Here is a 26,589-nt window from a genome sequence, read left to right as displayed (position 1 = left end):
TCCACAGGGAGGGCGCCACTACCGAGAAGGCCCTCTGCCTTGTTCCCTGTAAGCTCACTTCTCACAGTAAGGGAACCGCCAGAAGGCCCTTGGCGATGGGGGTGGAGACAAGGAACTGCTCCATTTCAGACTCCTTATTGTTTTGGAAGGGCCTTTCAGCATGTTGTGGAAGCAGGTGGGATAAAAAAAACAGTTGGGTGAGGCTGGTGGCTCCGATCTGCAAGCAGGACAAAGAAATGGTTTGTGCGGGCAATACCAGGGACGTGATAGCTCGCAAGACCGGCTCAACTTCTGTGTTGAATTTCAAGGGAATAAATATCCAGGGAAATTTACAGTATTTACGCGAATCTAATGCACCGTCAAATCTAATGTGCACTTCAATTTTCAAAACCTTGAAGCCAAAAAAGTATTTGCTGGCGAATGTAAATGTGCCGTCAAATCTAATGCACACCCTAATTTTCACAACGTAATTTGGCCATAAAAGGTGTGCATTACATTTGAGTAAATACATTAGGAGGGGCTTCCCCCTTATGGAATCTTCAGAAGAGACACCCGAAATAAAAAGGCCCTAGGTTGACACCAAGCGGCTAATATATGTTACGACATCAAATTAATGTGTTTCCTCCATGCATGCAAAAGCAATTTACGTTCTCCCTAACAGCCATTCTCTTTCCTTCTCCCTCCCCCCCCCAAAAAAAGTCTTGGTCCACTTCTAAATGACCTGCTCATCATAGCTGCCAAGTTTCCCCTTTTCTCGCGAGGAAGCCTATTCAGCATAAGGGAATTTCCCTTAAAAAAAGGGAGAACTTGGCAGCTATGCTGCTCATTGAAAATTCATCCTGGTTTATTTGTTGGCTATTTACATGAGCATTCATATTGTGATATGTTTGTGGGAAGGTTAGATAAGGAAAGTTCTCCTCGCACATTTTCCACTGGGGCATCTCTGGCGCTTTCCTTATCGCAAAAAAATTAAATAAAAAATTCCAACCACCGGGAAAGTGGATTTGTTGTGCAAGGCAGTGTTTCTCAACCAGTGTGCCTCCAGATGTTTTGGGACTACAACTCCCATCATTCCTGACCACTGGTCTTGCTAGCTAGGGATGATGGGAGTTGTAGTCCCAAAACATCTGGAGGCACACTGGTTGAGAAACACTGGTGCAAGGCCTCCCAATCAACTACTGTATAATTACGCAAGCTGAGAATCTGCTGGGTATGGGATCCCCCTCAAAAATAGCGACAGCCTGGAAGCTCCCACAGAGAACCTGGATGACAACCCCCTGGTGCTCTGCAGACAACACGAGATCACGTCACACGGTGCAAAAGTCCATTTGTGCTAAGAGCGCAGCACAGGGTGGCATATTCAGGGACAAGAAGACAGCTGCACAAGTGCTTAGGATCTCAACACATTTCGAGAATGTCCCTTTATTAAACTTCTCAGGGGAGTTGAAAGAGAAGTCATCTCAAGCAGTTTGAAGTGGAAGGAAAGTCCCTTGACAAGGAGAATTTCGCAAAACGCATCGTGAACATACACTCGCGCAGCTGTCTTGTTGTCGCTTCTCTGTTTCTGGCCTAAAAGGCTGTCTCCCAATTCTATAATTCTGCATTTAAATCAGGGATAGGTGATGCGGTGGCCTCCAGATATCTTGGGCTACAATCTTGGTAGTGATAAAGCGGGATATCAAATCCAAACTCTCTTCTCTATCAGCCTCGTTATAAAGCCTGCGCCAATAATAAATCCTGATTATGCCCATGTCCCTGATTGACATACCTATATCAATTAGCTGTATCTATTAGTTGTCTATATCCAAAATGGTGGCTCTGACCTTCAACATCCTACCGTATGTGGCTTAGGACCAAAATACCTCAAGAAGTGTTGAGGGTTGACTTCCATTCTCTACCTAGGAAGCTTGCGATGCTCCTATGCTGCTGTTTCGTTGCAAAAATAGTATGTACTTTTATTTTTAATGTTGTCTTCAATTGTTAGCTGCTTTGGGAATCCACTTAGGGTTGAAGAATGGAATACAAGTACCTGCAAATAAAACAAACATCTAGAAAGAGAGAGAAGACGGATGGCATTTGGACTCAAATGCAGCAGCAGAAGTTAACAATTGAGTCCTTGATGCAGGAGCACATCACTGAACACAATCACACTGTGAGTTTAGGAAGGTTAAAGAACAGCCTAGGAAATTTGGGGGTTCCTTTCCCTCTCTCTCTCCTCTTTCCCATGCAAACCTATCAGCCTCCAAACAAGCAGAATTGCATTCCAACACTTTCAGCAAAGACTCTGGATTTCAACAGCAAGGAGAGGTGTCAATGACAAGGCTGTGAGGACACAACCCTTCTTCTTCAGAGGGGAAAAACGTGGAAAAGAGGTTCAGACCAGGACTTTTAGCAATTTGAGTGCAATAAAAGCCCATGCCCATATGAGCCTCATTTCTTTCTTTTTTTGTTAAGAATCTCCCTGGAGCAATGTTAAAGCAATATCAAAATCCAGACTAGGTACAGATCTGGGACAAAGGAAATGAAGGCTCAAGAGAAATGGAGTTATTCAAGTAATGAAAGAAATGGGGGGGGGGAGGCCTTGCAAGCAGGAAAAATGCAGAGGGGATGGAACATTGGTTGCTAAGTGATGCCTCGGCAAGCAGCCAATCAGGGAGTCTCATTTCAAAGCCCCCTGGTGTATGCGTGTGTGGTGGAATTTAAGAGAACCCCTTCCCATTTTAGCCAAGGAACTGACAAAGTATCTGACAGTTTGAGGACTGGGATTTGCAAGTCAAATTGGAGGCAAATTGGAGGCAACAACAGTGGTCGTTTAGCCATCCCATGCACGCCAAATTCCATCTGATGATGATAATAATAATAATAATAATTATTATTATTTATTCATACTCTGCCCATCTGGCTGGGTTTCCCCAGCCACTGATACAGTCATAGCTGCCAAGTTTTCCCTTTTCTCACGAGGAAGCCTATTCAGCATAAGAGGAAATCCCTTAAAAAAAGGGATAACTTGGCAGCTATGGATACAGTGCAGAGATTTATTAATAAAATATATATCTTTATTGATAAAATAAACAAATAATTGATAAAATAAACCAATAAACTACATCAGTGTGGCATAGTGGTTAAGTGTTGGACTAGGCACTGGGAGACCAGGGTTCAAATCTCCTCTCAGCCATGTAGCTCACTTCTGGATCTTGGACCAGTAACCGTCTCTCAGCCTACCTCACAGGGTTGTTGAGAGAATAAAATTGGGGTGGGGGGAAATGCAATAATGTTGTTTAGTCGTGTCCGACTCTTCATGACCCCATGGACCAGAGCACGCCAGGCACTCCTGTTTTCCACTGCCTCTCGCAATAATAAAATGTAATATTATTAGTATTAGTATTATTAGTATTATTATTTTTGCAGGCTAGCGAGTCTACCGAATCATACGATTCAGATATACAGGATACACACGCGGCTGGGGGAACTATAAACGTTGGGGTCAGAGGTAAAATAAATTCAGGAAGTGCCTATTATTAGGCAATTAATAGCGCCCATTCCGCAAGGCTCAGAGGTCTTTGCTGCAACAGACCTGCTACGGCTGGTCTGCCACGCAAGTCCGCGCGGCAGCGAGTCCAGTTCAAACACGGATCCAAGTGACGAAAGAGATTCCGACTAAACGTCAGGAAGAACACAGTGAAAAACAACAGGTTTCCTGGGAGGGCGATATAGCCTCGGGAGGTTTTTAAGCAAAGGTTGGGTGGCCACGTGTCGTGCGTGATCTCGTTGAGATTCCTGCATTGCAGGGGGTCAGTCTAGACGACCCTCGGACCCCTGTACAGTTCTATGCTTCTACGGTGCGCACTACTTCGCGGTGAACGCGCTTCGGGCTGCGTCGGGAAGGCTCCCCCCGCACGCGTCCCTAATGCAATGCGGAGAAAGAGGCCATGCGGACCGAGCAGCTCCACCCCCTCCCTCCAGCCCGATTCCCGGATCTGGCAGCCAATGAGAGCGGAGGCGATTGAATTTGGGCAAGCTAAGAGGATCCCCAGCATGCATTGCAGCCCCAGCCATGGAGGCGGAGGAGGAGGAGGAGGAGTACTTTCGGCGCTTAGATCTCCGGCGGGCTTGGCCGGGTGTGTATGTTGGCAAAGGGGGGAATCCATCCCCATCCTTGCGCGGGGGACTTGCCACGGATCGGGTGATGTGCTGGGCGGGCGCACAGTTGGGAATGGTGGGGGCCCGGGGCGCCTCCCAGGAATCCTGCACCGGAGCCTTGTTAGGCTAACTTTAAGCCCCCTTAATTTAGCGGATCGGGTAGGTAAGGTTCCCACCACCGATATGGATCTGCGAGGTTGCTGGGAAAGCTCAAATGCCGAGCGCCACTGCGCAGACCTGCCTCGGTAACCTGCGCCTTGCGGGTGTGCGCTTGCCTATTCCGCCCTGCCTAGCTCGGTGGGGAGAGCACGTGCTTTTTTGTGAAGCACGCGAAAGGTCCCAGGTAAGGGCAGCTCTCCAGGAAAGGGCTAGGAAAGGTTCCTGTTCTGCAACCTTGGAGAGTTTCAGACAGTTAAGGGTAAGACCAGCGTTCCCCAACCACGTGTTCTCCGGATGCTGTCGGATTGCATCTGGCTGCCTGGAGAAGATTGAGAGGAGAGATGATCTAGCCATCTTCAAATACCTATAGGGCTGCCACGTGGAAGATGGAGGAGGATTGTTTTCTCCTGCTCAGGAAGGTAGGACCCAAACCAGTGGATTCAAATGACAGTAAGAGCTGTTTGACAGTGGAACAGACTCCCTCAGGAGGTGGTGGGCTCTCCTCCCTTGGAGGTTCATAAGCAGGGGTTTGGTGGCCATCTTGTTAGGGATACGTTATCTCAGATTCCTGCATCGCAGGGGGTTGGACTAGATGAAACACAGGGTCCCTTTCGAGTATACGATGCTGTGATCTCCCAGGTTGGGAAAAGCTGGTGTAGACCACATCGTCTGGCTCAAAAGAGCTTCGGACTTCTTGACATTCCAAGTTGCATCATTTTCTGGAAAGGTAATTGTGCAGTGTGAAGGTTTATCTGCTGGCTTATAATATTTGAGGGTTGGGTAGGTGCCACCACACTAAAGGCCTTGTTCCTATATCGCATGGAATGGACTTCCTGATAAGAGGGTATCTGGAGGGAGCCCCTTCTGCAGAATGCAGTGATCAGTTGAATATGTAAGGGGTCTTTCCATTATCCTGGACCCAAGCTGAGCCTATAAAACGGGGGTTGAGGGTGTATAGACGGGTAAGAACTGGGAGTAGATTGCAAGGAGTGAAACATAACCGTGAAAAGCGCAGAGGCTGTGCCAAGGTTTTCAACCCTACATTTTCTTGTTAAGTATCCACTAGCAATTAGAAAGTCATGGAATTTTAGTGTTGGTAGGGACCATGAGAGGGTCATTTGGGTACAACCCCCTGCAGTGCAGGAATCTTGCCCAACGTGGGTTCGACCCTGATATTAAGAGTCTCACACTTTACTGACTGAACAGAAAGGGGTTCCTCTTCCTCTACAACCAGCTCAGAAATACAGTACAGGTTTAAGTATGCTTCAGTTTGAGTACTTTCAGTTTAAGTACTCCGTGGACCCGGAAGTGTTTCCTTCCGGGTTTTCGGAGGCGAATGGCACCCTGGAACCAATTACCGTGTTTCCCCTTTTTTAAGACACCGTCTTATAACTTTTTTTCCTCAAAAAAACACACGGTGGCTTATTTTCAGGGGGTGTCTTTTTTTTTTTATTAAGTGCTGGTACAACTGGGTCCCACTGGCTCAGGACACTTGGCGCTCTCTTCCGCGCACATTATAAACACCACACTCTAGCCAACTGAGCTCTCCAGGTTTTACTGTCAACCAGGCTGGCAGCAGCTCTCCAGGATTTCAAACTTGGGGGTACCTGGGGGTTAAACCTGGGATCCTTTTGCATACAGATGCTTCCTCCAGCCTGGATAGATGGAACCAAGAAATGGACACAGCCAGATCATAGCTGTCAAATTCTCCCTTTTCTTAAGGGGAATTCCCTTATGCTGAATAGGCTTCCTCGCGAGAAAAGGGAAAACTTGACAGCTATGATTCCAGCGTAGATTCCAGCGTAGTGCTTAAAGGGTATATATGCCTATACCTTTTGTGTTCTCGTGAGGCTGTTTGCATTGTTCCATCCCTGCAGGTGATACACAATACAAATAATCTCCAACTAGTTGTATAACAGACTCTTGAAGCTGCATTCTCATTGGAACGGCTGAGTCTTTTAAAAATAGCACCCACCTTTGCGAATGCCCCTCTGGTGGTGTCTTCCCCATGGTCCAGTGGTTTGTAATATGTTACAGAACTGAGTTAGGAACTAGGACGTCCACAGCTAAGATAAGGTGCACTGAACTTGAGCTGTTTGTTTGCTGGTGGTAAGGAGTGTGGGGATAGAGGCTTGGGCCATGCCCCTGGCGCGCGCGCAACCCCAACTGACGGACCAACTGAGGGAAGGGAGGGATGAAAGGGGAGGAGGGGGAGGGGAGCAGCTTTGGCCCTCAGTGAGGAGGCCGGGGCGGCTGAATGATGAGCCGAAGCGTAACCTTTTCTCTGTCGGGGGGGGGGGAGACGCGCGCGCAAACACACAGAGACGCACACACACACACAGAGACGCGCGCGCGCACGCACACACCGACACACCGAGAGAGAGAAAGACGCATGGGGGATAGAGAAAGAGGCGCGCGCGCACACACACACACACACAGAGACGGACGCACAGGGAGAGAAAGAAAGAGACGCGCGCACACACAGAGAGAGTGCGGCTGCAGCGCTGACAAAGCACGAAGCAGCGCTGCACTTAGGGGACGATGGCCAGGGAGGGGGGCTGCGGGGTTGAGGCAACGTGTGAAAGGGAGGGATGGCGAGGAAGAAGTGGGGAGTGAACTGATCGGGGCTTTAACATGCCCGCACGCGCAAAAGGGAGGCTCGGAATTTGGAGATCGGTTCTGGCTGCTTCTCTTACAGTGCGCAAGCAACGAGCCGCTCTCTCTTTCCTCCTGCTGCTCGTGCCCTTGGTGCTCCGTGCGGCGCTGCTTCATGCTTTGTCAGCGCTGCAGCCGCCACCGCTTCCGGGCACCGACCCGACCCCGCAGGCTTCCTCCTCCTGCCGCGGCCAGCATTGCAGGAGCTGGGTCCTGCTGGCTGGTGCTCCGTGCGGCATTGCTGCACGCTTTATCGGCACTGCAGCAGCCACCGCCGCTTCCGGGCACTGACCCGACCCGGCAGGCATCCTCCTCCTGTCACGGCCGGCATGCTGGGTCCTGCTAGCTGGTGCGGAAGTATGGCTTATTTTCGGGGTATGTCTAATAGCTCTCAAATGGTTAAAAACCCTGCCATGGCTTACTTTCTGACTACGTATTAAAAAGGGGGAAACACGGTAAGTACTTAACCCAAGGTACCACTGTAGAGTGGTCTGCACGACAAATCACCCTGCCATATTTGTGAGCAGAGAAATCGGGAAAGTGGAACCATTTCGCTGAATTTCTTCAGTGGGAGGAGAAAGCATTCCACCATTTTCTAGGCGACGGCGCTTGCCGTCAGCAATGGCAGCAGTATGAATTATTTCCTTTTTGCTGAGGTTTTGCTGCTGCTGTTATAACTGTGTCGGCGGCCCGGCCGCCATTTTGTAGCTTCCACAACGCCTCAGGCCTAGCATGGTTTTGAGGCATTGTGAGTGTGTGAAGGAGAATGGTGGTCAAACCCCCCCCCCAAAAAAAACATGTTGGAGGATATTCAGAGAAAATTCTACAAAGTTGCTTGGGGTGGAAGGCGAGGGGAGAAAAAGAAAATCTCAAGAATCACTTATGAGAAAACTTTTGCTGTCCTTCACCAGGCCTTGGGGCTGATGGCAGTTGCTGTCTAAAGCATTGATGGGGAGGCTAAGGCTGCCTTTTTATGATGCTCGAAGCTTCCATCCCGTTTCTGGGAGAAATTGTGATAGGGATCCCTATTTGTCCCCCGGTGGCACCATAACAACAAGATTTTATGTAGTATATTCCGGCGTGTAAGACGACTGGGCGTATAAGACGACCCCCAACGTTTCCAGTTAAAATATAGAGTTTGGGATATACTTGCCGTATAAGAAATACGACCCGGCGTGTAAGACGACCCCTGACTTTTGAGAAGATTTTCCTGGGTTAAAAAGTAGTCTTATACGCAGGAATATACTGTATCTATGAACTTATTTATTCTTAGGGGTGAGCTGGTAATGTAGAGCAGAAGCATTGTTTCAAGTGTATCTGAAGAAGTGTGCATGCACACGAAAGCTCATACCAAAATAAAAACTTAGTTGGTCTTTAAGGTGCTACTGAAGGCAGCTACATTACTGATATGTTAGTAATAGTGCTTACATAGGTATTTTTGATCTGTAAAAACCTGTGGCCTCAAAAATTGCTAATCTGGGGGCTATGCTTAAAGCTTCAGTCAGGTGTGTGACAACATAAGAAAATGTTTTCATCTGATGTTGTTCTCTTCCCCTTCCCCTTTTCTCTTAAATTATATCACTTTGGGAAGATGTATTGTATTTTGAATCTCCCAGATGAAGAGAATTGTAGATCCGGGAACAACTGCCTTAAACGCCTTCTCTGAGCACCCCTTCAGCTTTGAACTTTATGTACAAATGAGTGGATGTGGATGGTTTTGGATGTTAAAACATCCCTTCGTGGGATGCACCCATACCTCAGGTATGTAAATTTAGAGGAGGGATGGGGAACCTTTTCAGCCTGGTGGGCCGCATCCTTCACTCCTTTCCCCCAGCTGATCACCTCAGAACATTCCAGGCATGGAAGATGTGCTCTTCAAGACATGATGCCAAACACTGTGCAATTTAATCCATTGTTCACATTACACCAACAACCTGTCATACGTTGTGGAGGCAAACCTTAAATATGTCGCAGAATTCCCAAAAAATAGACCAGAGGCAATAGTACTTCATTCAGCCGCGCTTTACTTGTGCTGAAGGCAAATGTAGCGTAATGGTCACAAACCCAATGCAGTCAGGATTGGCTCAGTCCATACAAAATCCAGTTGCAGAATTTATAAACTTAACTCATAATAAGACTAAACCTTAGCACTAAGCATCCTATGTACAGAAACAGAAACACCACACCAAAAGGAAGAGAGAGGGAGAGAGAGAAGTAAGACCCAGGCTCCTTTTGGCCTACGTTTATAGTCAGCATTTATAGTCTAGCCTCTAGAACTGCGGCCCTCCAGATGTTTTGGCCTACAACTCCCATCATCCCTAGCTAACAGGACCAGTGGTCAGGGATGATGGGAATTGTAGTCCAAAACACCTGGAGGGCCGAAGTTTGGGGATGCCTGCTCTAGAATTAATAAGAATAGGAAAGATATTAACAGATGAGATAAATACTTTCTGCACTAAGAAATGCAAACAGACAGAACCATGACGCACGCTTTCCTTTCTAGTGCGGGTTGAGATCAAGACACACTGCAAAGGAAGATCTTAACTGACCCAAGTGGGGCTGGAAGTCACAGCTGTGCTCAGCTGATCTGCAATGACTTCAGGCCCCACTTGGATCAGCTATGGCTGTGGGTCACTGCATTGGGAGCTGGCATGTAACTGGAACACCAGTCAGGGCTTTAAGTCAGTGGTTCCTTTACAGGTGCCTCCTGACCTGCCCCGCACCTGATATCATATATGGATGACATCAGATGTGGGGCAAGTGGGTGTGGCTTTTGGGCAGAAATCTCATGGGCCAGAGGTTCCCTACTGCTGGCTTAAAGCTTGGTTGGACATCCCCTCCTCACATTGCGCCTGGAAGATGTGCTGGTTTTCTGCCACTGATCTCCTACCCAGCTAGTTAGAGTGTTTAAGAACGTGAAGGTGCGAAGTCACACCTGTTCAGCCAGTGCTGGGGGAGAGGGTGGGCACCTCCTGCCAGGGGACAACTACGTTTTCAGCTTCGTGATGACTGAGAAATTTTGGGTGTGTGCGATCCCTCCCACAAAGGCGTGCCTGTACTTTCCCGTGTGTTGGCACGTAAGAACTGGAGGCAGATTAATCAGGATGGAGGCTATTTTGTACAGGGCTGGCTTGCTACTCTAGGCTGCCCCTGAATCCTCTGTTCCTACAGTTTTCTGTGTTGCACGCCAAGTATTCGAATTCTGCCGTGCGTTTTGTTTTGGCCGTTTAAGGCAGTGTTTCCCAGCCACGGGTCTCCAGCTGTTTTTGGACTACAACTCCCATCATCCCCTAGCTAGCAAGACCAGTGGTCAGGGATGATGGGAATTGTAGTCTGAAAGCAGCTGGAAACCAAAGGCTGGGAAACACTGTTTCAAGGTGTTCCTAGCCTGCCTTTTGACTTCTTTAAAAAAAGAAAGAAGAAAAGTGGCTTTTATCTTGAGACTGGATGACATGATGTGCGGCCTCTCTCCATTTACAGAATTTTATTTTCCTGGGATTTTTACCTTCTGCACCCTTCCCCCAACATGGTGATTTCCAGATGTTTTGGAGTATCATCCCTCGCATTTGTTGGGGAAGGTTGCTCTCTGTTGTTTTCTATATTGAATTGGTTGATTATATATATATATATATATATATATATATATATATATATATATATAGTGGTACCTCTACTTACGAATTTAATGCGTTCCAAACGCACATTTGTAAGTAGAAAAAAATTGTAAGTCGAATCCCATAGGAATGCATTGGGAGAAAAAATTCGTAAGTAGAAAAAATCCTATCTAAACCGCATCCAAGATGGCGGACGGAGCTCCATTCGTAAGTAGAAACATTCATAAGTAGAGTTATTCGTAAGTAGAGGTACCACTGTATATATATATTTTTAAAACTCCTTCAGGAGGAAGGGCAGGATATTAAATAAACGAAGCAAAATAAAATAATTCCTTCCTACCAATGACAAACTTAGTTGGTCTCTAAGGTGCTACTGGAAGTAATTCTTTTACTTTGCTTCGACTATGTCAGACCAACATGGCTACCTACCTGTAAATAAACAAAGGTTATTGTTTATACTGCTTTGAAAGTTGTAGCAAAACAGAACAGTGAGGGTTATAGTAAAAATGAAGTGTGCTCTGTACCTGGCCCTTGGAGACACTTCTCACTTGCCTTGCCCTATAACAGCCTAGCTCAAATATGTCCTTGAGCTCTCCAACTGCCTCTTGCTTCTCTGCATGGAGGATAGAGGTTGTGTGTGTATATAAATGAGCTTGAAGTACAAAGGTAATATTTGCACTGGTTGCCACACACACTTTTGCCTCTGTCTCTCTCCCTCACCACTCAGGTGAAGCGGAAGGGAATGTGGGGCTCGGGCTAAGAAATGTTCCTCACACCTGGGGATAAAGGGGAGCTCTCCTGTTTGCAAGAGTTTGGTGGGCATGTAGCTCTTTTATTTCCTATATAACGAATGAATGACACTTGTCCCCTGCTTTGTCCATAGGTGCTGGCAGTGTCAAAAATGGCAAAAATGACATGTTGGCAAAAATGACATGTTGCAAGAAATTTCAAGTTGGAGGAATGCAAATCCCAGAAAATGTGCAGAAGAGGGCATGTTCCATCTGTGCTGCCGTCTTGCAAGATCCACTTTCAACAACCACCATCCCACACAACGGGGTTTGCACTCACATGTTAGCATTACCTTCCCACAGGGTGAATTTGATTGAAATCAAATTGATTTAAATGATTAATCGTGATTTAAATCCCTAGTCAGTAAGACTGGACTTAACTCTTTTCTTTTTAACAGAAATTCTCATTCTTGCTGGTATAATCTTAATATTTACAACCAGATGAAGGTTTCATTTTTGGAATAAAAAAATTTCACAGTAGTTTTTTACAGTTATATAAAAAATTTCTGGTTTGGTTATACCGTACTATTAGAAATCTATAGACAGATAACTTGTTAAACCTCACAATAATTTCGTAATTGACTGTTTATATTTGGACAACTTTTCTGCTGTACTTTATTGGAAGGAGAAAAATAATCATTTCCTTAATAATTTATTTAACTAAAACAATAACATTATAGCATATGTATCCATGTTTGTTAACTGATGTGATTAAACAATTAAAAAAAACACACAGCTTAGACTTGAGTTTTAGCATGCATGGAAAACTTAAAACAAATCCTTATTTCCTGATTAATACCCTTTGGACTATAATGTAACTTAAATAGAAAGATTTTTTCCTCCAAAAGCATATTATTTTAAAAATCCATTTTAAATTTTAAAAAATCATTGATTTTTATCCACCCTGCCTTCCGAATTAAAAGTGTATTTTTGAGCATGTATTTTCTCTCAACATAAGCACATTTCTCAACGTATTTTCTCCAGATATATAATCTGATAACATTTATTTCAGTTGAGAATGGCATCAAAATCCTGTGGATAGCTAAAGTCCAATCCGGTCATGAATCAAGGAGGTGTGGAACTGGTTAGTACATATCAGAATCCCTCCTTTGCTGCATCATTTGTGGAAAGACCTGTGGAAAGCTGTATTAGCTGAATTCATCTATGTACCTTTGCAAACTATCCTCAATAAAGTTGCTTTGTTCATCTAGCAATACATAATTGTGTTTTTATTGAGGGTTTCTAGCAATCTCTTCTCCTTTGGCCCTTTCCCTTGGATAACGTCAGTAAATAGCTGAAGCTGTTATAGGAAACCAATAATTTTTGAAACCTATGAGAGTGTTACTAAATTTTGAAGGCAACTGGATTTCAGCCAATTTATATATCTAGAGCATTTTTATTCTGCTTTACAACCAGAAAGGCTACCAGAGTGACTTGCATAAAGTCAATCCGAGACAGTCCCTTTATACAGGCATACAGACCAAAAGACACAACACACAAGGAAAAGGGGATGGGGAAACAAACTTCCGACACCCAAGTCTCCAATATCTCAGAAGGAGCACAATACAGGTAAAACTCAGAAAATTAGAATATCGTCGAAAAGCATTTATTTCAGTAATGCAACATACTTTTTAAGAATGCTTTCTTTTGGAAATTCAACAGTAATACAATAAATAGTTACAATAATACAAAAATTAACATCGCTATTATATTTCATTAATTACATTCCATTTATAATTGACCCGCCTAACGACAAATAAAAGGCTTGACATATCTTGCTTTGCATGTCATGCATCTATCTCATATGTTGGTATCACCTTTTAAGTTGCATTACTGAAATAAATGCACTTTTCGACGATATTCTAATTTTCTGAGTTTCACCTGTATCTATTGCAATGCATGCCCTTCCTCCATCCACACTTCAACTTGGGTCTTTCAGCTCCAGCCCTCTTCATTTGCTGATTGGAGACAATACTGGAATTCTGAATATTACTGGGTAGTGGTGGGTCATTTTGCAAGTGTCATGTTTTCCTATACATTTTTTCATTTAGACTAGAAGGAATTATTATTACTACTGTGTTAGCTTATCTAAGAATCTCAGGGCTGTATGCATAGTGCTAAAAACACTATTAAAACCATAGAAATAACTACAATGAAAACAGCAGGGCAGCAGCCTTTTCATTAAAAACAGTCTGTTTCCAAAAACCTGTTGGAACAAGGGCAGCAGGGAGGAAAACATTCTGGTTTCTCTATCTAGGGCAGGAGCTTCCAAGTCTGGAAGGAGCCACTGAGAGGAGGCTGCCCTGTGTAAATGTCTTGCTAGAAGAAAGTTAAACAAATGTGTGTTTCTTTAATCACCTAAAATGTCCAAGCATCCAGAAGTCAATGGGGGGGGGATTCTGGGATCAGATTGCACCTGTAGCTGACTCAGGTTGTGAGTGAAATTTGGCTGGAGTTTCAGGGCGCCGAGATTAAAAAGTCTAGTAAAGGGCAATATGGTTTTGAGTCCTTACTGTCATCAATCACATTTCAACGCCTGAAGTACTTACCATTCCTTCGTTGTGTACAAAATAACAACTCACAACGGGGGCAAAGCAACTGCTTATATACATTTCTGAAGTCCTGGGCCACTCACACTCCCAATGTGATTGGCTCTCTAAACTTCCAAGCTGCGAATCATGAAGCAGAGTTTAAAGGCCAATGGCGGAGGCCCAAATCCTGAATTGTTTTGTGATTGGATATCATGTATCAAATCAGAACACGGGGGGGGGGGGGCTCAGAATCCTTAGTCCAGACTTGAGCTCAGGCAAGCACAGACCACTGAATACATAACATACTGTCCCTTTAAAAAGCAATATTATTTAGTACAGTGGTACCTCGGGTTACAGACGCTTCATGTTACGGACCACAGGAAATCTGGAAGTACTGGAAAGGGTTACTTCCAGGTTTTGCCGCTCGTGCATGCACAGAAGTGCTACATCGTGCTTCGCGCAGAAGCACCAAATTGTGTTGCATGTGCGCAGACGCAGCACTACGGGTTGCAGACATGCCTCCGTCACAGATTACGTCCGCAACCCGAGGTTCCACTGTAGTTAATTCTGCCTCAAAGCTGGCGCATGGCAGGGCTGTATCTCATAGCTGCCAAGTTTTCCCTTTTCTCACGAGGAAGCCTATTCAGCATAAGGGAAAATCCCTTAAAAAAAGGGAGAACTTGGCAGCTATGCTGTATCTGCAATGTAGAAACCCCATGTCCCCTTAGTTAACAAAGACAGGCAAATGCAAACAATGTCACACCATGACACTGTTCTCTGATCGGCTTGCGGACAACAGAAAAGTTGCATTTTAATTATAAAAGCATGGCACCATACAACAGTAAACAAATCCCAGCATAAAAATTCAGCGCCCACCCTAAAAAAAAAAAAGCAGACTCAAAATAGGCTGAGAGCTGCACAAGGTCAATAAAAGTACACAGAAGACCGAAATTCCAGCTGATTTCAGAAGTTAACCTCTTTGCTATTGCAAAAGACTCCAAAGTTCTCATATGGCTACAGCAAATGTCACTCTTTGCTCCACTTCTACGGTGTGGCTCCTTTAAGCAACAAGAGAAAAGCAAAAGGAGGAACTAGAGAAAAGAAAGCGAAACTGGACTCTGGCAAATCTGTCCGCTGAGATGGCGGAGGGTTTTCAGCAAGCTCTGACTTGTTCCGTCTGCCTCGATGTGTTTACTGAGCCTGTGTTGCTTAGATGCGGGCACTGCTTCTGCCAGAAATGCATCACCGCCTCCTGGGACAGCCAAGGGGGAGCTCCTAGCTGCCCTGACTGCCGGGCCCCCTGTCCTGACAGGCATTTCACACCCAACCACTTGCTGAGAAACTTGGCCCAAAAGGCAAGAGAGGCCCAGGAAGACGGAGAAAGTGCTGAGCAGGGGTTGCTCTGCGCACAACACGATTGCACTTTGCAGCTCTTCTGCATCACCGATGAGGACCCCGTTTGTTTTTGCTGTGTGAATTCGCCTGCCCATGCCGGGCACAAGTTCAGCTCCTTGAAAGACTCTGCTGAGCACTACAAGGTGAGCGTGCAACAAGACACTGTGAAGGAGGGGGTGCTTTATGTAAAGTGAGACAGTTGCCCTCCAACAGCTGGTTTGGGCGCTGTTGTGAAAGGAAAGGTAACTCCTTGTTATTTGTTATTTAATAATAACAATAATAAATTTTTATTTATACCCCGCCCTCCCCAGTCAAAACCGGGCTCAGGGCAGCTGACACCAATAAAATTACAATAAGACTAAAAAAAAGAAAAACAATTAAAATTAATTGTTAATAAGGGTTAAAATACAGTTTAAATTTATAAAATTTAAATGCAGCCTCATTTTAATAACGTAGCCCAAGTCGAAACCATAAGGGAGGAAAACATAGGGGTCAGACTGAGTCCAGCCCAAAGGCCAGGCGGAACAGTTCCGTCTTGCAGGCCCTGCGGAAAGATGTCAAATCTCGCAGGGCCCTGGTCTCCTGTGAAAGAGCGTTCCACCAAGTCGGGGCCAGTACTGAAAAGGCCCTGGCCCTAGTTGAGGCCAATCTAGCCACCTTATGGCTCGGGATCTCCAAAATGTTGTTATTTGTGGACCTTAAGGTCCTCCGCAGGGCATACCAGGAGAGGCGGTCCCGTAGGTACGAGGGTCCTAAGCCACATAGGGCTTTAAAGGTCAAAACCTTCCATGTGTCCCTATTTTTCCAGGGACAGTCCCAGATTGGCGGAAGCTGTCCCGGTTTCCAGTTTGATCCCGGAATGTCCCGGTTTTCCTTAGGACGTTCCTATTATCATGGGAGAAATGTTGGAGGGTGTGCAGTAGCTAGACCACCTTTAGGAGGCATCTGAAGGCAGCCCTGCATAGGGAAGTTTCAGAAAAGGGCAATCAAAATGTTTAAGGGGATGGAGTAACTTCTCTGTGAGAAATGATTACAACAACACTTAGGGCTATTTAGTTCAGAAAAGAAAAGGTAAGGAGGTGGCATTTGCACAATTTATAGCCTGCTCTTCATTGAATATCTGCAATCCCGGAACGTAGAACAAAAGTAATAAAAGGAAACAGAGAAAAACAAAATGGGGGGACATGGCAGGTTCCCTGACCTGCCTAATTTCACAAACTCTTCTTCCTCCCCTAGCGGAAGCTGGACAAAGTTCTAGGTGGCCTGGAAACCAGAATTAAACAACAAGAGCAGCAAGAAGGACGTCAAGAAGAAAACATACGTTCCTTGAGAGTAAGAGGCAATAATTCCTTTCTTCTTCTTCTTCTTCTTCTTCTTCTTCTTTCTTCTTCTTCTTCTTCTTCTTCTTCTTCTTCTTCTTCTTCTTCTTCTTCTTCTTCTTCTTCTTCTTCTTCTTCTTCTTCTTCTTCTTCTTCTTCTTCTTCTTCTTCTTCTTCTTCTCATTTTATCTTGCCCAAGGCAACCCAAAATGACTTACCAAGCAAACAGAAAAGCCCGTATAGATACATTAAAACCAAGAAAAGAATTCATTAAAAACACCCCACCCACTTTTAAAAGGCCACAGATAGTTAAAGGCCAAAGGCCTGGTCATAGACTTTTTTCTTTTTTTCCTTTTTTGCCTGGTGCCTAAACGTATGCAATGAAGAAGTCAGGCAAGCCTCCCTGGGGAGAGCATTCCACAATGGTGGAGCCGCTACAGAGAAGGCCTGTTCTTGTGTCTATAGGCAGGGACATTGCATTTTGGGTACTTAAGATGGTGAACAGCCACCATGGATGGGAGCTTAGTGGCACTTTTGAAAAGGGACTAAACCAGGCTTCCTCAACCTTGGCCATTCAGATTTTTTTGGCCTACAACTCCTATGATCCCTAGCTAGCAGGACCAGAGGTCAGGGATGATGGGAATTGTACTCTCGAAACATCTGGAGGGCCAAGGTTGAGGAAGCCTCGGACTAAACTAAGCTCCCATCCACGGTGGCTGCTGCTGCTGCTGCTGCTGCTGCTGCTGCTGCTCCTCCTCCTCCTCTTCTTCTTCTTCTTCTTCGCCTTCGCCTTCGCCTTCGCCTTCATCTTCCTTTTTATGTATACTTTTCAAATTTATACATTTCATTAATTTTACAATCCATTTAACATTTCAAAAATTGACTTCCTTCCCCCTCTTTCTGTGGTTCCTTAAATTTATTTTTTAATATGTTCTGCATATCCAAATTCATTTAACTTGCTCATTTAATTATCTACTGTAAACATATACTCTCATAAAACTACAGTAATCCTGCTAATGTTTTTACCTGTTTACTATTTATCTGTAAATATTCAATAAACCATTTCCATTCTTTTTTTTTAAAAAAAAAGAAGAAGTTTGTTGCCTTGATTTCTTATTCTTCCAGTAAGTTTCGCCATTTCTGAATATTCCTTAAGTTTTTGTATCCATACTTCCTTTACTGGGCCTTCTTCTTCTTTCCAGTTTGGGGCAAGTAACGTTCTCGTTGCTGTAGTAACATACATAAATAAATTTCTATACAGTTTACGTAGTTCTGTCCCTATAATTCTCAAAAGAAAAGTTTTGGGGTTTTTTCTTTTTTTGAAAAAGTTATTTTGAACATCCTTTTCAATTCATTATATATCATTTCCCAGCCCAGCTGCTCATCATCTTAAGTACCCAAAATGCAGTGTCCCTGCCTATAGACCAGGCATCCCCAACCTTCGGTCCTCCAGATGTTTTGGACTACAATTCCCATCATCTCTGACAACTGGTCCTGTTAGCTTGGGATCATGGGAGTTGTAGACCAAAACATCTGGAGGGCCGCAAGTTGGGGATGCCTGCTGTAGACCTACTAAATCTTCTTGGCTGGTCTGTATAAAACTGAAAAAATTATTTTGCATTGGGTTTACTTCAAAATGGCAGGCACCCACTATGGGTGGGAGCTGAGCTTGGCTCCCAGCTGAAGGATGGCACCATCATTGCCTGCCACTGAAAAGCACGTATGGATCTAGCAAGCAGACCATTAAATGGGGATGTGGGCAAGTTGGGCTTGTGAGGGGGCCTTTCCAAGGCCTCAGGGTATTCAGCCAGTACCCAATCTGGTTGGTTTCTGGTGCCGGGCCTAGATTAGCAACATCCCCTCATTTTTACAAGGTATTTTTCAATTCAGCTGTTTGTTCTCACTGAACGGGTAACTGGGTTCTCACTTCCACCGCCACAAAAACCTCCCAATGGAACTTCTTTCCATTGCAGAACTCAGCTGATTCCTTTCGCAAGACAATTGAGGACGAGTTCACTTTGCTGCAGCGATTCCTGAGCCAGAGGAAAGATGCAGTACTGGCCCAGCTAGATGAGGATGAAAACGATGGACGCCTGAACATGATGGCACATCTCTGGGAGATCCGGGAGGGCCTGTCTGCAGACAGAGAGATGATGAGCCAGGGAAAGGCCAAAATGGAACAGACGGATTCAGCTGCCTTCCTCCTGGTGAGGCCCAAACCTTGGCACCTCTTTAGTGTAACCATTGCTGAGGGTTTCCCAGAAAATTTTGGACTGGACAATTGTTGGTTTCCAATTGAAATTTATTATGTCTTATGATCTAAATTGGTGCGTTTACTTTGCTAAAAGCTTTTGACACTGCCTTTGTTGTTAGTAATGAACTTTTGTTGTTGTCGTTTAGTCGTGTCCAACTCTTCATGACCCCATGAACCAGAGCGCGCCAGGCACTCCTGTCTTCTACTGCCTCCTGCAGCTTGGTCAAACTCATGTTGGTAGCTTCGAGAACACTGTCCAACCACCTCGTCTTCTGTCGTCCCCTTCTCCTTGTGCCCTCCATTTTCCCCAGCATCAGGGTCTTTTCCAGGGAGTCTTCTCTTCTCATGAGGTGGCCAAAGTATTGGAGCCTCAGCTTCAGGATCTGTCCTTCCAGTGAGCACTCAGGGCTGATTTCCTTCAGAATGGATAGGTTTGATCTTCTAGCAGTCCATGGGACTCTCAAGAGTCTCCTCCAGCACCATAATTCAAAAGCATCCATTCTTCGGCGATCAGCCTTCTTTATGGTCCAGCTCTCACTTCCATACGTCACTACTGGGAAAACCAGAGCTTTAGCTATATGGACCTTTGTCAGCAAGGTGCTGTCTCTGCTTTTACGAAATGGCAGATTTTCCACAGAAAGATAACATGCTAGAAGGTGGGCTGCCCCACATCACTGTCTATAATCAATCACACAGAATAGGTTAAGGATTCAGAAAGGGGAGAGGGCTAAGACTCTTTGGAGCAAGGAATGGCGTTTAGGTAGGTGGAGTCAACACAGGAGGAGTGGTGACCCCCGTGGTCCCTTCTAACTCTACAATTCTATGATTCTAGGACCCCAAAAGCCAGTGTGGGAACAGTTAACCCCATAAAACACTTGCAGCCAAGCTAGCTCCTCAGTTTGAGCAACTTGTCTGACTTGGTACCAGGCCCCAACCCAATTTTCAGCCCTATCCCCTTCATACATACTGCTAGTGCTGCAGGAGCGTCTTCTCTGTGGAAGGCATTGAGGCATCGCTCCAAGCAGTTGTCGTCTTCTTCTTTGGCAATCACTCGTAGCCGAGTAAGATTGTCTTCCATGAACACGGTTTTAACGACGAGACCGTAAGTGACTGTGGAGGCCAATTCTGGGTCCACACGTCCTTCCACAGTTCCCGGGCGGGAGTTGATCACGGTGTGGATTTGCCAAGTGTGCCTTCCTCATACCTCATTTCTCCCTTTTGCCCCGAGTTCAAGCGTCTTCAAAATCAACACCACCTTTGATAAAGGTTGTTCTCCCATTGGAGCGCTCGCAGGCCGGTGTTCCCCAGTTGTTGGTGCTTATATTTGAGTTGTCTTTGTCCATGGAGTTTTCTTGGCAGGGATACTGGACTGGCTTGCCAGTTCCTTCTCCAGGAACGTTTAGTCAAAGCTCTCCACTATGACCTGTCCATCTTGGGTGGCCTTGCATAGCATAGCTTCTCTGAGTTATTCAAGCCCCTTCGCCACGACAAGGCATTGATCCATGAAGGGGATCGTGAAGCTGAGGCTCCAATACTTTGGTCACCTCATGAGAAGAGGACTCCCTGGAAAAGACCCTGATGTTGGGAAAGATGGAGGGCACTAGGAGAAGGGGACGACAGAGGACGAGATGGTTGACAGTGTTCTCGAAGCTACGAACATGAGTTTGACCAAACTGCGGGAGGCAGTGCAAGACAGGAGTGCCTGGCGTGCTATGGTCCATGGGTCACGAAGAGTCGGACACGACTAAACGACTAAACAACAACAACAATATTTGAGTTGCACCAGTATACTGGGAGCCCTCCACCTAGGTGTTCGTCTACTCAGGTGAAATATTAATCGCTAGATGAGGAAATCTTACCATTGGTTCCACCCTCATCATTCTTGTCTATGAGACTCCACCACATCCCAAGGTCGTGTGTGAAACTGACATGAAGAAAATCTGTTTCCGTGTCAATCTGGTCTCCTGTATGAGGGGGAGGTCATCTCTCTGTGTCTTATCAATTCAGGTGGGAATATTGGAGAGGCTTGAGTGCCTTCAGTCTTTGGGAAGGCAAGGGGGTATGGTTGGTGAAATATACTCAGAGTCCTGTAGTGACTTCATGCTCTTTATCGCAGCTTGTAAAACAGTGGATGAAATGCCCCCCCCCCCCAAACCTCAGGTTTTTATATGCATTATTTACACAATGAGTCCCGTCTGATTGGCTGATTCTGCTTCCCTCCTGGAGCCTGATTGGTCTTTTCCTGCAGGCCAATCAGTTGTTGCATTCTACAAACCTACGAGCCTAATAGACTGGTTAACTTCTTCCTGGAGCCTGATTGGTCTTCTGCAAGCCAATCAGTTGTTGCATTCTAGGATCCTACTTGCCTATTGTTCTAGGATCCAAGCTTAGTACATAACAGTTGGTTAGGGTTGTGGGCTGAAAGGAGCCCCACACTCCGAGGCCCCTTAGGAAACACAGACGAATTAGCAAACAGGATAGCCAGCATTCCAAGATTCAATGGGAGGCTAGTGGGATCTAATGGCTTTGAGGAAGGCAAAATTAGAGTGAATGACGGGGTGTATAAGGGTTCTGTTATTTTCCAAAATATGAAAGGAGAGATTCAAGCTTCCTAACCATCTCACCTTCTTTCCCCCTTCCCAGGGTGTCCAGAAGCTCCTAAATAAGTGAGTATGGTGTCTTTCCTCTAGTTTCATATGTGAGAGAGCAGGTGGTGACTTGCTGTAATCTGGTGTTCTGCTCCTCTTCCCACTAGGCTCCCTGCTGAAAAGGAGGCTGAGGGCGTAGGAAACCAGGTTGACTGTCCTGTTGTCCGCAGGGAACTTTGCCTGGGCAAGTTCAAGGGTCCACTGCAATACCTAGCATGGAGTAAGATGAGATCCATCGTCAGAACAGGTAACTGAAAGGAAGTTCAGGAATGATTGAGAGTAATGTCAGATCAGACAAAAGGAAACCATTCTTCGTATCACACGTGGTTAACACATGGAATTCTATGGCAGATGATGTGGCGATGTGCAAAGAGAATTAGACAGATTCGTGGCACGTCTGTTGACTTGCCGTGGCAAGTGGAACAAAATGTTGCATTGTGGTGTGCTGCTGTTCAGAGTTCCAGACACTCGGTTCCAGGCAGAGGGCCTTCACGGTAGTGGCGCCCGCCCTGTGGAACACCCTCCCATCAGATGTCAAGGAACTAAACAACTATCAGACTTTAAGAAGATATCTGAAGGCAGCCCTGTTTAGGGAAGTTTTTAATGGTTGGTGTTTTATTGCTTTATTATTACTGTATTAATAATATTCTGTTGGGAGCTGCCTAGAATGGCTGGGAAAGCCCAGCCATATGGGCGGGGTAGAAATAGTAATAATAATAATAATAATAATAATAATAATAATAATAATAATAATTATGTTGCCCCACCTGCAGTCTTCTATTTCCCTACCCCAAACAGTGGGGGTTGTGTATTTTGGTTACATGCCACTGTCGCGGTCACTCTGACCTGCACATCACCCCCAGACGTTTTACGGTCTATTGATGATGTGCCAACGACGAAATAAAATATCGGCTGTTACTTAAAATCACTTCAGACCAGGATAAGGTTAAAGTAAAACGAAGTTGCTTTATTGTGCGTTCATAAGCTTAATGGTTGCAGTACAAATCTTAGATTGTTCCAGATTACAGATGTTCCTATACCGGCCTATTGCCTCTAATTACAAATTACCGGCCTATTACCGCTAAAGTCAACTAAATAAATATTTGTAAATAAGCTCACAACTCAGTATCCCGTCTGACTAAAATCCACCATCTATTCTCCACCTCAATATTTTAAACCAGCTCTCTCTGCAAATAACCAACCAACTACCTCACAAGCTCCCACTAACTGACCAACCTCAACTAACCAACTTCCACCACCAACTTCAACTCAACTAACTGACTCCAGGGGTGGGGTTTTTATACTCTGCCAGAGCCCTCCCCCCTGGGTTCTAACTATTCTATTAGGATTAACCCTTAATAACCTGGCTAACTTTAGGCTGATCGCCACAGCCACCTACATCCTGAACACCTGATAATCAGAATAAAGGACATGATAGTGAAGTAGAACCTCAACATGCGGAGGCAGGGTGCTGCTGGGGACCAGTTTCTAGGAACCAACGATGGGAGAGGAAGTTTCATGCTCAGAGCCTGCTTGTGGGTTTGGCTACTGTTGAAGACAGGATGCTGAACAAGGCGAGCCTTTGGTCTGATCCAGCAGAACCCCTTCTTCCATCTCTGTGTCCTTATGTGCATGGAGGCAGAGCTTGCATTCTGCAAGGATTCAGCAGAGGGGTGACATTGTTATGTACAGCTGTGTTTACAAGTGGCAACCATTCATGTATAATGTGGGAAAAGGCACTGTGACGCCGTCCAGGCTATGGTTTAAACCTGCCTGATGACTCCAGAAACACCATCCATTTACATCCTTGGTTCAATTCTGGCTTCTGTTTATTGATTATGTTTATTTGGGTTTGGAACTGGCTTCGATATAAGAAGAGAAGATGCATTGTCATTTCTTGAAAAGCTTCCGTCTAAGCGGGGATCCCACTCTTTGCTTCACTATATTTCCAGACTATTCACCAACATGAGGGCTAGGAGCTTGCATTTTAACACGTTAAACACCAGATTTCATTTCATTTCACTTTTAATTTGTACTTCTATAGCATGATACACAAGGCGGCTTACAAGCTGAAAAAAACAACAAAGACCACACACCTTACATTAAAAACATAAGATACATTGGCTCTCATTTTATGTTTTTAATGTAAGAAGAGAGCCAAAGGAAGGCACCCATGGCCACTTGTTTATTTCCCTTTTGGTAATCTAGGATGGAGCTAGTATAAAGGTAAAGGGACCCCTGACCACTAGGTCCAGTCGCGGACGCCTCTGGGGTTGTGGCGCTCATCTCGCTCTATAGGCCGAGGGAGCCGGCATACAGCTTCCGGGTCATGTGGCCAGCATGACAAAGCCGCTTCTGGCAAACCAGAGCAGCACATGGAAATGCCGTTTACCTTCCCACCGGAGCGGTACCTATTTATCTACTTGCACCTGACGTGCTTTCAAACTGCTAGGTGGGCAGGAGCAGAGACCAAACAACAGGAGCTCACCCCGTCGCAGGGATACGAACCACCAACCTTCTGATCAGCAAGCCCTAGGCTCCGTGGTTTAGACCACAGCGCCACCCGCGTCCCTATATTGGAGCTAGGGTAGGATGCCCCAATTTTATTGAACTCACTTCTTTTCCTTTGCTTATCAGGAGTAGATCCAATCACCTTGGACTGCACCACTGCTCCTCCTGAATACACTTTCTTATTACAAAACTATCGTACGGTGTTTGGACTGCTTAAGAAACCCTCGAACTACCCAGAGATATTTCAGGACTCTCCTGTTGTGCTGGGGAAAGAGGGGTTCCATTCAGGAAGACACTACTGGGAGGTTGAGGTCCAAAATAAGGGAGACTGGTTGATTGGCGTAGCCTTGGAGTCCATCCCGAAGCAAAAAGGCAAGGATCCCACTTCTCTGACGGACAAGATGTGGTGTCTGGAGCCAACAGAGGAGGATAGCGAGCCTCAAAATGGATCGTCCTGGTGGAAGGTCGGCGTGTACCTGGACTACAAGGGAGGCCAAGTTTCTTTCTATGATGTAGCAGCCGGGTCTCACCTCTGCACACACACGGCCCGTTTCAGCGAAAAAGTCTACCCTTTCTTCCAACCTACACCAGCTGCTTTCAGGCAAAAACGCACCATAAGCTTGAAAACCTGCCACAGTTAGGACATTGAAGCAACTCTTAAGAGGGTATTATTATAAAAAAGGAAAGGTAGGTGTTCAACCATTAGATAAAAGTCCAAAATCCATACTAAGGCAGTGCTTTTATTAGGCCAGCTGAGATGCAAACTCCATGACTTCATCATCAGCCAACTTCCCTTCCACCTTGCCTTATTTGCTGTCAAACCTGATGAAGAGCTCTGGGTAACTTGAAGGCTTGCGCACTATTTCGTGACATTTTAGTTGACCTATAAAAGCCATTGCCCTAATGTGGATTTTGGAACGATGTTCTTAAGTGCACCACAATTCTCCAAGCAATGAGAGGTGTGTGCCCCTGGGAAAGAGATCGTTGGTGAATTCAGGCCTTTTGTGATATATACAGTGGTACCTTGGTTCCTGTAAGGGGAACCCTGACAGTTCCCAAACTTAATCCGTTCTGGAAGTCTGTTCCAAAACCAAAGTGTCCTAAAAACCAAGGCGCACTTTCCCATAGAAAGTAATGCAAAATGGATTAATCCTTTCCAGTCTTTTAAAAACAACCCCTAAAACAGCAATTCAACATGAATTTTACTATCTAATGAGACCATCGATCCACAAAATGAAAGCAATAATCAATGTACTGTACTATAAAATAAATAAGACAGTATTGTAGGTGATAAAAAAATTAAATCAATTTTTTTCTTAGGTGCACGGATGATAGTCATTGTTTGGATGGGGGGGGGGGCTTTTATCCATTTCTGCAGTCACACAATCAATCAATCAATCAATCAATCAGTAGCTGAACTGGGTTCCACACAGTCACAAAAACAAAGTCACAAGCCACAGTCACAAAAATGAAGTAACAAGCCAAAGTCACAAGCCACAGTCACAAGTCAGTCCCATAAAATGAAGAAGTCACAGTCAAAAAAAATGAAAAAGCCACACAAACAAAAAAGCAAAAGCTCCAAATATCACCTCTGTGTTGCATTGGTGCTCAGGACTCAACAGCCGACAGACTCAACAGGAAGCCTCTGATTAGCAGCGGGGGACTCAATTTACAAATCGAACACACTCCTGCTATTAAGGCAATCGATTATTATCCCTTCCTTCCTGCAGGTGAGGAGCTGTAACTTGCTTCATTCACCCAGTAAATTCATGACACGGGAACTTTCAGCTTCTCAGCTCAATTTCTTAATTGGGCATAATGTAAGAGCTCTACTAGATTAGCAATCTGATAGATCACTTAAAAAAAATCAAGTAGTGGGCAGGAGATATGTATGTGTGCAACGTAGGCTGGAATCCTGGAGGAAGGCAGATGAGGCCACCTGTCATTTGCACTGAAATAAAAAGTTTCCATTGGGTGTGATGGGGAGCTCTAGCTTTTCTTTCAGGGCAAGAAGCAGCAGGCATGTAGGCCCCGATCCAGAATGAAGCAAAGGAGTAAAAAGCCCTTCTAAGTCTCACAACCACCAGGGATCGGTGATCTGGGTTAGGGCCTGCTATTTACTTTTTTAAAAAAGCCATTCATATCATTGGTAACTGTTTCAAGCAGGCGAAGGCAACACAGCATATTTGCCGGACTACAACTCCCATCATCCCTGACCCTGCTAGCTAGCTGGGGTTGATGGGAGTTGGGAGTCCAACCATCTCTGGAGGGCATGACAAGGACAAAACTAGTTCTTGTATGGTCTTGCCCTTTAGGCATAGCTGCCAAGTCTCCCGTATTCCCCGGGAAACCCCCGTTTTTCCAGCTGTTCCCAGCTGAAAAAACAGATTTTTTTGTTTCCCCCCGGTTTACTTACCGGCCGGGGGAGGCTCCTTCTGCGCATGTCTGGAGTCTCTGGACATGCGCAGAAACGTTTTCTGGCGCGGCGGCCATTTTGGAACTGGGCGGAGCATGCTCAGAAGCAACTTTTGATGCTGCTCTGTCCAGTTCCAAAATGGCTGCAGCACAGTGGCCA

At 45.4% G+C, this 26,589-nt stretch overlaps 1 protein-coding gene, 1 long non-coding RNA gene and 1 other non-coding gene across 4 annotated transcripts; all 3 read left to right on the top strand.

The window, feature by feature from the left end:
- The first annotated feature begins 3,541 nt into the window (after nucleotides 1-3,541).
- LOC118081427 (uncharacterized) lies at nucleotides 3,542-12,967 on the top strand. The gene is made up of 3 exons (XR_004692065.2): nucleotides 3,542-5,026; nucleotides 8,546-8,715; nucleotides 11,452-12,967. It is a non-coding gene; the product is annotated as an uncharacterized LOC118081427 (long non-coding RNA).
- LOC118081646 (small nucleolar RNA SNORA38) lies at nucleotides 9,989-10,127 on the top strand. Its single transcript, XR_004692113.1, has one exon. It is a non-coding gene; the product is annotated as a small nucleolar RNA SNORA38 (small nucleolar RNA).
- Nucleotides 12,968-14,797: 1,830 nt separating the features above from the next.
- On the top strand, nucleotides 14,798-26,533 carry LOC118081303 (nuclear factor 7, brain). Of its 2 annotated transcripts, XR_009557074.1 has the most exons (7): nucleotides 14,801-15,425; nucleotides 16,519-16,614; nucleotides 18,575-18,808; nucleotides 21,499-21,521; nucleotides 21,611-21,750; nucleotides 21,855-22,109; nucleotides 24,141-24,261. XR_009557074.1 is itself a non-coding variant. In XM_060271179.1 (6 exons), the coding sequence occupies exons 1-6, from the start codon at nucleotides 15,027-15,029 to the stop codon at nucleotides 24,653-24,655; spliced, it is 1,407 nt and encodes a 468-aa protein (XP_060127162.1). In that variant the 5' UTR covers nucleotides 14,798-15,026; the 3' UTR covers nucleotides 24,656-26,533. The 2 variants fall into 2 exon arrangements, 1 of the variants encoding a protein (XP_060127162.1); XM_060271179.1 differs by lacking the exon at nucleotides 21,855-22,109 and having other exon boundaries at nucleotides 14,798-15,425; nucleotides 24,141-26,533.
- The last annotated feature ends 56 nt before the right edge of the window (nucleotides 26,534-26,589 follow it).

The sequence above is a fragment of the Zootoca vivipara genome, chromosome 2 (genome assembly GCF_963506605.1).
Source record: "Zootoca vivipara chromosome 2, rZooViv1.1, whole genome shotgun sequence".
Taxonomy (NCBI): Eukaryota; Metazoa; Chordata; class Lepidosauria; order Squamata; family Lacertidae; genus Zootoca; species Zootoca vivipara.
The sequence above is the reverse complement of the archived record's forward strand: the minus strand, read 5'-3'. Positions and strand labels throughout refer to the sequence as shown.

What these genes read in the sequence shown, in the direction of transcription:
- LOC118081303 (XM_060271179.1), top strand. Translation starts at nt 15,027, where the DNA reads ATGGCGGAGGGTTTTCAGCAAGCTCTGACTTGTTCCGTCTGCCTCGAT. An exon ending in ACTCTGCTGAGCACTACAAG is followed by an intron (nt 15,426 to 16,518) that starts GTGAGCGTGCAA and finishes TTCCTCCCCTAG; the next exon opens with CGGAAGCTGGACAAAGTTCT. An exon ending in GTCCAGAAGCTCCTAAATAA is followed by an intron (nt 21,522 to 21,610) that starts GTGAGTATGGTG and finishes TCTTCCCACTAG; the next exon opens with GCTCCCTGCTGAAAAGGAGG.